At 47.4% G+C, this 11268-nt stretch overlaps 1 protein-coding gene across 1 annotated transcript; it reads left to right on the top strand.

Annotated features, from left to right (window-relative positions):
- The first annotated feature begins 108 nt into the window (after nt 1-108).
- On the top strand, nt 109-11247 carry TBC1D13 (TBC1 domain family member 13). The gene is made up of 12 exons (XM_048325723.1): nt 109-218; nt 394-467; nt 708-748; nt 1170-1231; nt 1506-1605; nt 2781-2863; nt 3019-3178; nt 3953-4160; nt 4717-4880; nt 6385-6545; nt 6696-6753; nt 7476-11247. Exons 1-12 carry the CDS (start codon nt 196-198, stop codon nt 7539-7541), a joined length of 1200 nt encoding a protein of 399 aa, XP_048181680.1. The 5' UTR covers nt 109-195; the 3' UTR covers nt 7542-11247.
- The last annotated feature ends 21 nt before the right edge of the window (nt 11248-11268 follow it).

Raw genomic sequence — 11268 nt, 5'->3', positions numbered from 1 at the left:
GGGGCGGGGCTTAGCGGAGAGCGAGCGCCGCGGGGGCGGGGCCGTGTGGCCACGGCCGTGTCGCCACGCCCTCGGGGGCGGGCCCGGCGGGGCGGGCGGGCCCGGGGCGGGGCCCGTCCCGCATCCCCCTTCCCTGGGCGGTGTTTCCAGCCGGAGTGTTTATGCGGCGCGCGGGGAAGGGGCGTCGGGGCCGCCATGTCGCGGCTGCACCAGAGCAGGTCGGTGTTGGGGTCTGTGTAGGAACTGTGGTCTTTCCCCTCCCCACCTTGCCGGGGTTCCGCTGGGCGGGGTGGGGGCTCTCGAGAATCGGGGGCTCTGAGGGGTTGCGGGCTCTGGAGGGTCTCAGGTTGCCCGTACCAACCCTGATGACGCCCGCGGCTTCGCTCCTCTCAGGATCGCGGACTTCCAGGAGGTGCTTGGAGAACCCACGGTGGCTCTGACCAAGCTCCGCGAGCTGTGCTTCAGTGGTGAGTTCCGCGGGGACCGGCCCCAGGCTGGGGAAGGGGCTGCGGGCACGGCGGTGCCCCGGGCTGGTGACACGGGGGGTCCCCGTGGGAGACACTGTGGATAATCCCGGCAGCGTCCCAGGGGAAACTTCATGCCCCTCGGGGAGGAAAAATGTTGCCAGGCCTGTTCGTGAGGTGACATCAGCAACCCGCGGTGAGAGATGGGCTAACGTGGTTATTTCTTTGCCTGGTATTCCACAGGAATTCCCTTTGATGGTGGGCTGCGCTGCCTGTGCTGGAAGGTGGGTTTTGCTTGGGGTGCTTTCCTTTCTTGCGAGTGATGCTTTGGGTTGGTTAAGTACACGTAGCATTGTTTTTTGGTGCTTAAAGTTGTAAACAAACAAACAATAAATCCAGAGCTTAAAGGGCACTAGAAGTCAGCAGTAATTTGTGGAGATCAGCATTTTGGATGTGAACAGCGTCAGTTTTAAGCTAGCAGTGCATTTCGGTCTGGTTAGCTATTGATCAGTCCTACAAATAGTTCTGTATTGAAAGCCAGTCCCTGAAATATTCCTGACTGTTGCTTGGCAAAGTACTCGGCTTTCTGGAGAAACCTCCCAGTATTTTCCAAAAGCCAGTTCGAGCCACTGTGTTTGCTTTGCTCATCTTGCAGGTGTAACAGCTCATTGAATACTAATTCCTGTTCACCTGTTTCCTGTGCAGATACTCCTGAACTACCTCCCTTTAGAGAAAGCCTTATGGAGCTCTTTGCTGAAGAAACAGAGGTGAGGATGTTGGTACTTGTCCATTTATTTCTAAAAATATCTGCAGAAAAGGAGAATAGTCTCTAAATAATTAAGTACGTTCATAAAATAAATTGTTCTTGTGTGGAATGTGCTGTTCTCACAGCTGCCTGGTAGATTGACCCCTTCAGTTACACTGAAGAGAAAATCAGATGCCTTCTGGCTGAGCAGGGTGGGACAGAGAGATCTGTTTGAACTCTGTGTGCTCACCTTGACCTTATCTTCCTCATTGCAAATTCCTCTTTTCTTCTTTAAGGGATCTGTATTCCCAGTTCCTGAAAGAAATGATTATCCAGCCTGGGATCGCCAAAGCCAACCTGGGTGTTTCAAGGGAAGATGTGACCCTAGAAGATCATGTAAGTGTTGTTAAGCCTTTGTGCTGCAGAAAATTCCTTGGGGATTTTTCTGGCCCCCTGAGCTACTCCTGGCTCTGTTCCCAACTGTTCTGCCCTGCCAGAGGGAAGGATGGTTCCCAGGTGCCAGCCTGCCACTTTTGTCTTGGTAGCCTTGAGCGTGAATTATTGACAAAGCACCAATAGCTCTGTAGAGAGCTGTTTCCAGCTGTGCACTTTCCTTCTCCTGCCTTTTGGGACTACCTGCCTGGGCTGTGGGTCTCGTAGGGAAAGGGAAAGGCTCACAAGAGGTAGCTGGAGCTGTGAGATGCTCCCCTGGGAAGTAGGGTCCATGAGTGCATTTGGAGCAGGCTGTTGAGCAGAGGATAGAAAAGAGGCAGGAGAGTCAGGCTGGACTGTGGTATGGAAGGCAGGAGAGCTGATTATTTCTAGTAATGCTTCTGGGTTGTTATGGCAAGCCTGCATGCCTTGGTTTTCTTCTTCTGTGAAAGTGCTTTTAGGAGTGTGTGTGTGGGAGGAGTGAGTGAGTGAAGTAACTGATCAGAAGAGACTGTAAAATGATACAGCTGCTCCCATGACCATTCTGAGTGTTCACTCCCCTGCAGTCACCTGCCCCACTGTGATCTCTGGAGCCTTGGTGGTGTAAAACTGGCATGTCTGTAAAGCCACACAGGCAGGTCACAATGATCTTTGAATCCCTTGGAATGTAGCTTGTTGTTTTTTTCTTGGTTAGTTGTTAACTTTGTGTGGATCTTGGTGTGGAGAGAAGAATGTGTGTGTGTAGGGGGGAGTTAAGTTTATCATATTGGGAAACTGGTCTGATACAGCATAGGTTGTAGTTCATGGAATACACATTTTCTTTTTCCTGGGTGGTGCTTAATCAGCCATCAAAGTACTGGGTGGGTGGATAACTCTTACTGCAAGTCCAAATACCATATCCACGTTTGGAGCTGTAATCAGGAATCTTGTTAACAGAGGACAAAATACCTGATTTGGGAACAAATTCTTGAAGAGACAAATGAAAAGGGATTGAAAATGTGAGAGAAAAAATGACCCTGATGTGCTCAGATTGTGCTGGTAGCAGAGTGACAGCAGAAATGTTAAATCACTGTATGTTTACTGAGGATTTTGATATGTGTGAAAGACACTTGTTCCGTTTCTGTTGTTTCTCTCTTTAGCCCCTCAATCCAAATCCAGACAGTCGGTGGAACACTTACTTCAAGGATAATGAAGTGCTCCTCCAGATAGACAAAGATGTCAGGTGTGTGAGGCAGAACGACTCAGATTTCTGAACCCAAGAGGTTTGGTCAACAAATTGTACTTTGAAAACGAAGTTTAATATTAAACTGAGCCTCCCACTCGACATGGGGTATGTACTTCCTTCTTGTTCCTGATTTCCTTCTGTGTCCATCCTAGGAGGCTGTACCCTGACATGGCGTTTTTCCAGCGCCCCACAGATTATCCCTGCCTGTTAATCCTGGACCCCCAGAACGAGTTTGAGACACTGCGCAGACGGGTGGAGCAGACCACGCTCAAGTCGCAGACGGTGGCACGAAACCGCAGTGGGGTGACAAATGTGAGCTCTGGGCTGGGGCTGTCCTTGTCACAGGGCAGGGCCTTGGATTGGGAAGGGGAAGGGTGATTCTTGGACTGTCTCTGTTTCTCTTTCTGCTTGTGCAGTGGAATTAAGGAAACACCCCAGCAGATACTGAGCATTCTTGGGGCTGGACATTGTAGAAGCAGTTGAAGTGCCTGACAGACTGTAGGCAGTTATAGGTGCATTTAATTTTAAGGATTGTTTTTACCTGACTTCTGGTAGAATTTGGAGTCACAAGTGATTTTGTGCTTGACATACGCCTTCCTGTACGGGAACAAAACACTGAAGAGTTAATTTACCATGAATTTATTACAAATTTCCATAGTCCTCCAGAACTGGATTTCAAACCTGGAATTAGGAGAAGAGCTGAGTATCTGTTAAAATGTGTTGTCTCTTTCCCCTTTCATGAGTGTTACAGCACACGTGCTGTTGGGGAAGGTGGCTTCTTCCACAACCATCAGTATCCTTCCCTCATACTACTAACGAAGTGGAACTGCTGTGGTTTTTGCTGTGTGAGATCATGTGGTACAATGATTCAGAGGGAACTGTCTGTTGCTGCACAGACTTTTTTCTTCACGGACAGCCAGCACCAGGACTTCCTTGCCTGTGTGCTCCCAGAGTTGCTTGTCTTGGTTTATGTGGTATAAACAGCCCAGATCTTTTGGGGGGCCTATGTGTGTTAAAAGCCAACCTTGGCACATGTGCTAAAGGATCTGTGCCAGTTGGTTATCCTGATTCAGCCTTGTTTTCCAGGTGAGCTCCCCTCTTAAAAGCACCTCCAGCTCTCTGAGCGAGTACGAAGTTCTGCCCAATGGCTGCGAAGCTCACTGGGAAGTGGTGGAGCGGATCCTGTTCATCTATGCCAAGCTGAACCCCGGGATAGCCTATGTCCAGGGCATGAATGAAATTGTGGGGCCTCTTTACTACACCTTTGCTACAGACCCTAACAGCGAATGGAAAGGTGAGGGGGCCTTTTGGCTGCTCAGCAGTGGCTGTGGTACTGCGAGTTCTCTGCATGGCATGAGGAGTTTTGGGGAATTGGTAGGAGCTGAATGGGCTTCAAGTGGTGAGGACATGAAAAGTGAGGATTTTTGAGCAATTGTTGTTTGTTTAACTTAAAATCCCCTTAGAAGCTCTTGTTTCTCTGTACTATATAGAAAAGAATGGAAAGGGAGGACTTTGCCTGTTGATTCTGCTTCACAGTTCTGAGGGTGTGTGGTGGTGGCAGCTTATGTTGTTGGGCACAGATAACTGTTTTGTGACTTCATGTCATGAAGACCTTGTGTTGCACACAGGGTCAGTATCTCCAGTGGCTCTGTAGATGTTTCTGTTAAAAAAAAAAAAAAAAGAAAAAAAAGTTTGTCTAGCCTTAACCCAGACCAAGCAAGCCAAGATCTGGTGGGACCTACTCCTTAAATCTAATACAGCAACTAGATTATGGAGCAAGGACAGTTTTACAGCTCTGTACCTCTGTCAGTGATGCTTCCTCTATTCCCTCATGGTCTTACTTTCCCCAGAACATGCTGAAGCAGACACGTTTTTCTGCTTTACCAATCTAATGGCTGAAATTCGGGACAACTTCATCAAGAGCCTGGATGATTCTCAGTGTGGTATTACCTACAAAATGGAGAAGGTGTACTCCACCCTGAAGGAGAAAGATGTGGAGCTGTATTTGAAACTGGTGAGGAGCCAGGTGTTTCTCTGGGTCTTGGGTTGGATGCAAGGAGTGGCTTAACAGTGCATGTGAATGTCAGTTTTGTTAAACTGTGCTTAAGGAGAACACAGAGAGTGTATGAAGGGCTTTGCTTGTGGGGCAGAGAGACTCTTATCTCTGAGCTGAAACAGCCTCTCCTTGGAGTGAGCCCAGAGCGAGCTGACACAGCAAGGCTTCCTCCCCTGCCTGGCTCTGAAAGCAAACTATGGTTGTTGCATAGCTGCCAGCTGGGACTCTGAAGGGACTTGGCCACGATCCTTGGTCACCTGCACAGCTGGAGCTAGAGTCTTTACTGTCTTGTAGTCATCAGGCAAAACACAGGTTTTGCTGTAGAGCTTTTCAGCATCCCAGGTTACAGAAATTGTTTCTGCCTTTAAGAGCAAAACAAAAAGCATCCCCCACGCTGCACACACGCACTTCTATTGCCACTGGATGCCCTGACATCACTGACTTAAACTGCGTGAGCTCATTCCAAAGGAAAAATGAAATCAAGTGAGCTGGATGATCCCACTGGCCAAATTATACTGTTCCACTTCATCCAAAGGTTTTCAAGTGCTTTGGGTTTGTGTGAGTTTTGTAGAACATGTAGAAGGCAGCTTTCATTACAAACATCTTCAGTCTTATAGTCCATTTGGTGTGAAAGTCCAAGGAGACTTTGGAAGGGAAAGCAATTCTTGTTACTGCAACCTTGACCAAATCACACTGTGATCTCTTTCCGTCTAGAAAAGTCAGGATATGTTTCTTTTGTAATCCAAAAGATGGTTTGTCAGCACAGTGACAGAGCCCACAGTGTTGGCTGGTAGTGGGGAGAAAAACTGCTTAATGTTTGGCTGGCAGGAAATGGTCTTGGCTGTGCAGCAGCTGGTCCTTACGAATATCAGCAGAATCCTGAACTTGTCTGACCTTGAATAAACTTATGCTACCTTGGATTTAACATCAGAAAACAGGAAAGGTTCAAGTTAAAGGTGCTTATAGCATGTTTTACTGACCATCAGTGTGAACTCTATTCCATCTTTGTTTCTCTTTGTGAATAGCAAACCTTTTGATAAATACAAGGGTTCTGGAAAGGAGAGGAAATCCTGACAAACAGTGCCTGTGCTAGCGGGGGATGGCTGCAGCTTTGCAGATAAAATGCTGTTCAAATGGGAACTTTAAAATTACTTGGCAGGTTTAACGGAACACAGATAGTGCCTTTAGGGGGAAAAGCTTCCTTTACTCCCTGTTGTGGACAGAGGAGCATTTTCTGGCTTGGCTGTAGGGGTGGAGTGTGGGTGCACTGAAAATCTCTCGGTCGAGGTTGAATGGGAGAGTCTCCAAAGGATGCAGGGGTTTTCCGGCTGCTGCAAGATGAGCTTGGAGCTTAGAGCAGTGTCGGGGAGGAGACGGGGATGGAAACAGGGGGTGCATCTCTTGCCTGTAGGGAGCTGGCCAGGAGCACGTATTCATTGTTTGCCTGGTGCCTGTCTGACAGCAAGAACAGAACATCAAACCCCAGTTCTTTGCCTTCCGCTGGCTGACGTTGCTCTTGTCCCAAGAGTTCCTGCTGCCAGATGTCATCCGTATCTGGGACTCCCTCTTTGCTGATGACAAGCGCTTCGATTTCCTCCTGCTCGTCTGTTGTGCCATGTTGACGTAAGTACACACATAGCCTTCCTCTTCTTCTCTTCCATGGATCCAGGAGTCTTCTATAGGCATGTGTTAGGGCATCTGGTGAAGAGGTTACAGATTTTAAAGTTTCTTCCTAAAGAGTCAAAAGTAGCTGGAATAATTTCCATCTTTCAGACTCATCCGGGATCAGTTGCTGGAAGGAGACTTCACTCTGAACATGAGGCTGCTACAGGTAAGAATTAAATAGAGTGGGCACAGAGAGCAATTGGAAAAGTCTTAAAATAGTACTGTGAGAGAGGATGACAGTATGTGAGAGGGTGGGAGGGTATGCCTGGTTCAAGACAAGTACCACATTTGTGATGTTTGCATGCAGGAAAATCTGCAGGGATTTTACAGCACCCTCATTACTGGAAGTGGGAGTCTTTTGGACACGCATCCTTTTTACCCTACAGAGAAATTATCATAGATTGGAGGTTTCTAATGTTCCTTTGGTTTGCAAAAAAAAAGGAATAATTTCAAGCAAAGATTTTGTAACACTGCTGATTTTTTTTGCCAGAGGGTTCTGTTTAGTTCTGAGATCTGTGAGAGCCTTAGGTTGGAAACGTCTGCACTGCACAGTTGGATATCTCATGTTCTGCCAGTTCCTGCTTTGGGCTTTGCAAGATACGGGTTTTGATAAGGCTCTCTGGCATGAGGAGAGCCCTGTGGCAGGCCAGTTTACTGTGCCCTTGGAGAACAAAGTGAAAAAAAACCAACAACAAACCCTCTGGAAGGGTATTGAGTTTTGATCAGTTACAAAACAGGAAACTGTAGCTGTTAAAGGAGTAACTGAACATGGCATTGTGTTATAATAGGCCAAGAATGTTGTTTTCAAGGTTTGCCTTGCTTAAGCAAAACAATCTGGATCAAGAATGCTGGGAAAGTCACTGAAATCCCTTTGTTTCTTTGCCATAGGATTATCCTATCTCTGATGTTCATCTAATTTTGAAGAAGGCAAAGGAACTTCAAGATTCCAAATAGTCCATGGGCCTAACAAAAGGTGTCCAAGAACTGTGTGGCAGTGGATCCCAGGAGATGGCCCCTTGCAGTGTGATGCACTAAAGCTCCTACTGGTCTCTGCAAGGCTTCAGGTTTTGTTTGGGCTACTGGCCACCTTGAAGACTTCCTTCTACTCTATTTATTAGGTCAAGGACTGATTACTTCCCCATCTACTTGGGTCGTGCACTCCAGATTTTTCCACATCTCAAATGCCTCTCTGCTGCCAAAAGCAGTTCTTTGTATCTTTTTTTAATGACTTTGAGTTTGGGGAGAAAGAAACCTTCTGTCTGCATATCCCAGAAGGGATGGACTCCTGTATCATGGAAGTAACACATGGAGGAACTTCTGGTAGGGAAAGGACAGACTTAAGTCCAGTGAATTTTGGTGGGTGAGGATAGAAGGATCTTCCTCCTGTGAACAGAATGTATTCCAGTGAAGTCACACATTCTGCCATTCGGGTAGTTTCTCCTCCCTCGTGTCTGCACTTTGCCATCCCTGAGGTGTGTGAAAAAGAAGAAGAAGATTGCATCAGTTTCTGGTGAAGGTCACCTGGCAGTTTGCACTCCTTTGACTGGGAAAGAGTCTTGGGAAGCTGAGGTGGGAGGACACCGTGACAGCTGCTGGCTTTGTGCACTCAAACTGCCTGAATCCAGAACCGCCTTATCAGCGAGGTCTTCTTGAAAGCAAGACTCTGGTGGTTTTAATCCCCCAGGGAAGTGTAGTTCCAAGTCCAGCCTTAGTACGCACAGCCTTAGAGCAGGATTGTTACTGCAGGGAGGCCTCACGCTGCTTTCCTGGCTCTGAACTGGAGCATATCCAGCTACAATCAGGATTCTGAAACAAAAGAAATGGATACCTAATCATGTTCAGTGAAGACAGATGTATTTAGGGGCTTATACAGGTACAGAACTGGAGTTTTCTGCCTCAGTGGCTTAAATAATACTACTGACATTAAGGTCTGGTCACAGTAACCTTGCTATTGTCTCACAGTACTTCTTGTCAGAAAGAGACAGTTCTGATCTGCAGTAAGAGTCCTTCTCTAGCACAGTCCAGCAGACATACAAGCATCTGTCATGAGCTGACTGCTAGGGCTGATCCACAGTTCTGTCCTGGTCCTGTTGGAGTCACAGTCCTGAGCTGGACACTTGTTCCTCCTGAGAGGGAAACTGCTGCACTTCAGATACAGTCGAGTGGGTTCAGGTGAACAGGGACTGAGACAAACCACAGGGAGAACTGCTGACCTGCCACAGTGTCGAGCTGAGCAGAAACCCTAATCCTCAGAGGGAGAAACTGCTAGCACCCAGGTGCTTGTGTGGTGCAGAAGCTCTTGAGTGAACACTAATCCAACGTGCTTTTCCCTTTCTTTCTTTGCTGTGCTGGCTCACCTCTGCTGTTGGACGCTGCAGTTTTTGGTATTTATGAGTGTTGATTTGTTAAAGGTCAGTCAGTCTTTGTAAGACCTGCTTAAGCTGCTGCTGGCCTAGACTTGCCCTAGCAGGAGGGATGCTGGCAGCCTTCAGCTTTTTTTTACTGGTGTTATTTTCTTCACTGAAGGCCTTCACAGGCTGCTGTAATTCTCAGCAAGGTGTGTGGGGAGATGGCAGGACATGTTGGTACATGTACCCATGTTCTTATTGGCAATCCCAAGCAATCTCTGCCTCTTGAGAAGGTGCTCAAGTGCCACTTGTGCAGCCACATGTTGCTGCTGTGTTGCAAGAGCAATTGAAGGTTTAAAGCAATCTGTAATTTATACCTGTGGCAACAGTATCCCTCTCTGCTGCAACCTTTCCTTGAGGGTAAAGTTTTCCTCCAAGAAAAATGGAACAGGTAGACCAGGACAGCAGTGTGATGAAGCATCCTGGCTGCTCTAGCGACTGGATGGATGTTCTTTCTGAGCTGTTCCAGGTGGTCTTATGTCTCAGCTCTTGGGTACTTGCACTAGGGAGGCTGTTGGCCAGACCTCGTGTGGTCAAACAGTCACCTGGGAGGTTCTCTACAAACGTAGAACCAGAGGGTCACACTCCTAGGCAGAATTGTACCTGTTCCAAGCGTTTCTGCCTCAGAACTGCTATAAATACTGCTGTAGTTTTCCCATTCCATGCACAAACTCTGCTCTCATCTCCCTGAATACCTGTGCTGGGCTGTTCATTCTGGGTTCCCCTGGCAGGTGCAGGCTTTCCTTATGCTGGAATTTCTCACTGGCAACAGGACCATCCTGCTCTGAGCAGCAGCTGGAAGTCTCCTTAAAGTAACCTGAGGAGGCAGCAGGCAAATCAGGATGAAAGCATTAATTGGAGATGAACTTCTGCACATTTTCAGCATAGCTTTGGGCCCTGAGGGTGACCTTCCCCGCTTGGGGAAGGCATAGGGGAGGTGGCAGTGCAGGTGTCATGCTGTCTTCTCCCTTCCTAGGTGTCCAAGGGCTCATGTTATGTCACCTTGCTTCAGGGGGTGACAGTGAATGCTTCTGAAAGGAGTCTGCAGTGGTTTAAAGGGATGCAATGAGAGATTTGGCTGCTGGGAAGGATCTCTGGGATAAATTCTGTAGCCTTATCCAAACTATGGCTGCCAGACCTATTGAGTTCTTTGGTGAGAGCTTGCAACAACTTTGAAACATCCAGACAGGCTGTTCCATACATAAAAAGCTGTTTTATATTCCTGCTTATTTCCTTCCTGTGTGGTAGAGATTCTGTCCTGCTGTTTAAAGGAGTGGTACTTTTCATTGTCTTGGGACATCCATTTCTTTATTCTAAGACTTTCTCCTTTCTTTAAGAGCAAAACCAGATTTTTTAAGGGGGCAAAAGAAAGTCTTAACCTTTTACCAGCTTTTGAATCTCCTCATGTTTCCCTTGGCTTCATTCCTTGAAGGCTTTTGGTGATTTAATTTTGTTGTTCTTGAAGTGAGATGGTACTTAACTGATGTTTCCTTGCTCGTGTGGCCAAGTAACACCTGCTCCAGCCTTGAGATGTTTCCACTTCTGGTTTCTTATAATCCTTGCGAGAACAGCGAGGTTGGCTGAAAGAGCTGATCTTTGGGGTGAGAGGTGTTAGTCTGGGCTGCCTTGGGGACCCATTATCTCACAAGGAACAGGGGATGTTTAAATGGCTCTTACCATGTGTTCCTCCTAGGCAGGACTACTGCCAGGCAGGGGACACGGAAATCACCTTCAGCTGGGAGGGAAAACAGGACACTCCTGGTGTGTGGGAAGAGATGAGCCTTCCCTGGGGAGGAGTGGTCTGCTCTACCTGCACCTCGCTGGAGTTCAAGCTTCGAGGAACTTTGTGGCTTTGCCAATGGGGTGGATCAAGTTGGTGGTGGTGGCGGCCACGCAAGAGACTGATTCTGAGTTTGAATTTTGTGACCTAACCTAGAATTATTTGCACTTTGCCATTGAGTAGAATGAAGGCCAGAAGTTGTTTTAGGGGAGTCTGGGGTGTTTGGGAATCAGAGGCTGTTTTCCCTTAAGGAATGTCAGTGACTGTTTTAGCTGTTCGGAGCAGTCTTCCAAAATGCCCTTTCCCCAAAGAAAGGAACAGATAACACTTTTCCCCCCCACTTTATTTGGGAAGGATTGCCAGAAAAGGGTGTAGTGAACACTTCATCACTATAAAACTCCTTCTTTTATGCTTCTTTTTAAAAACACTATTCTTATAACGTTTCCTTTAACTAAACGGATGTCTGTGCAAACCTCTCCTGTTGGTGTGATTC

Source organism: Corvus hawaiiensis, chromosome 21 (assembly GCF_020740725.1).
Source record: "Corvus hawaiiensis isolate bCorHaw1 chromosome 21, bCorHaw1.pri.cur, whole genome shotgun sequence".
NCBI classification, from domain to species: Eukaryota; Metazoa; Chordata; class Aves; order Passeriformes; family Corvidae; genus Corvus; species Corvus hawaiiensis.
Note: the sequence above shows the minus strand (reverse complement) of the source record. Positions and strands in the feature narration are given on the sequence as shown.

Coding starts and splice junctions, on each gene's coding strand:
- TBC1D13 (XM_048325723.1), top strand. CDS start 196: ATGTCGCGGCTGCACCAGAGCAG. Junction 468..707: donor CCGCGAGCTGTGCTTCAGTG/GTGAGTTCCGCG, acceptor GGTATTCCACAG/GAATTCCCTTTGATGGTGGG. Junction 749..1,169: donor TGCGCTGCCTGTGCTGGAAG/GTGGGTTTTGCT, acceptor TTTCCTGTGCAG/ATACTCCTGAACTACCTCCC.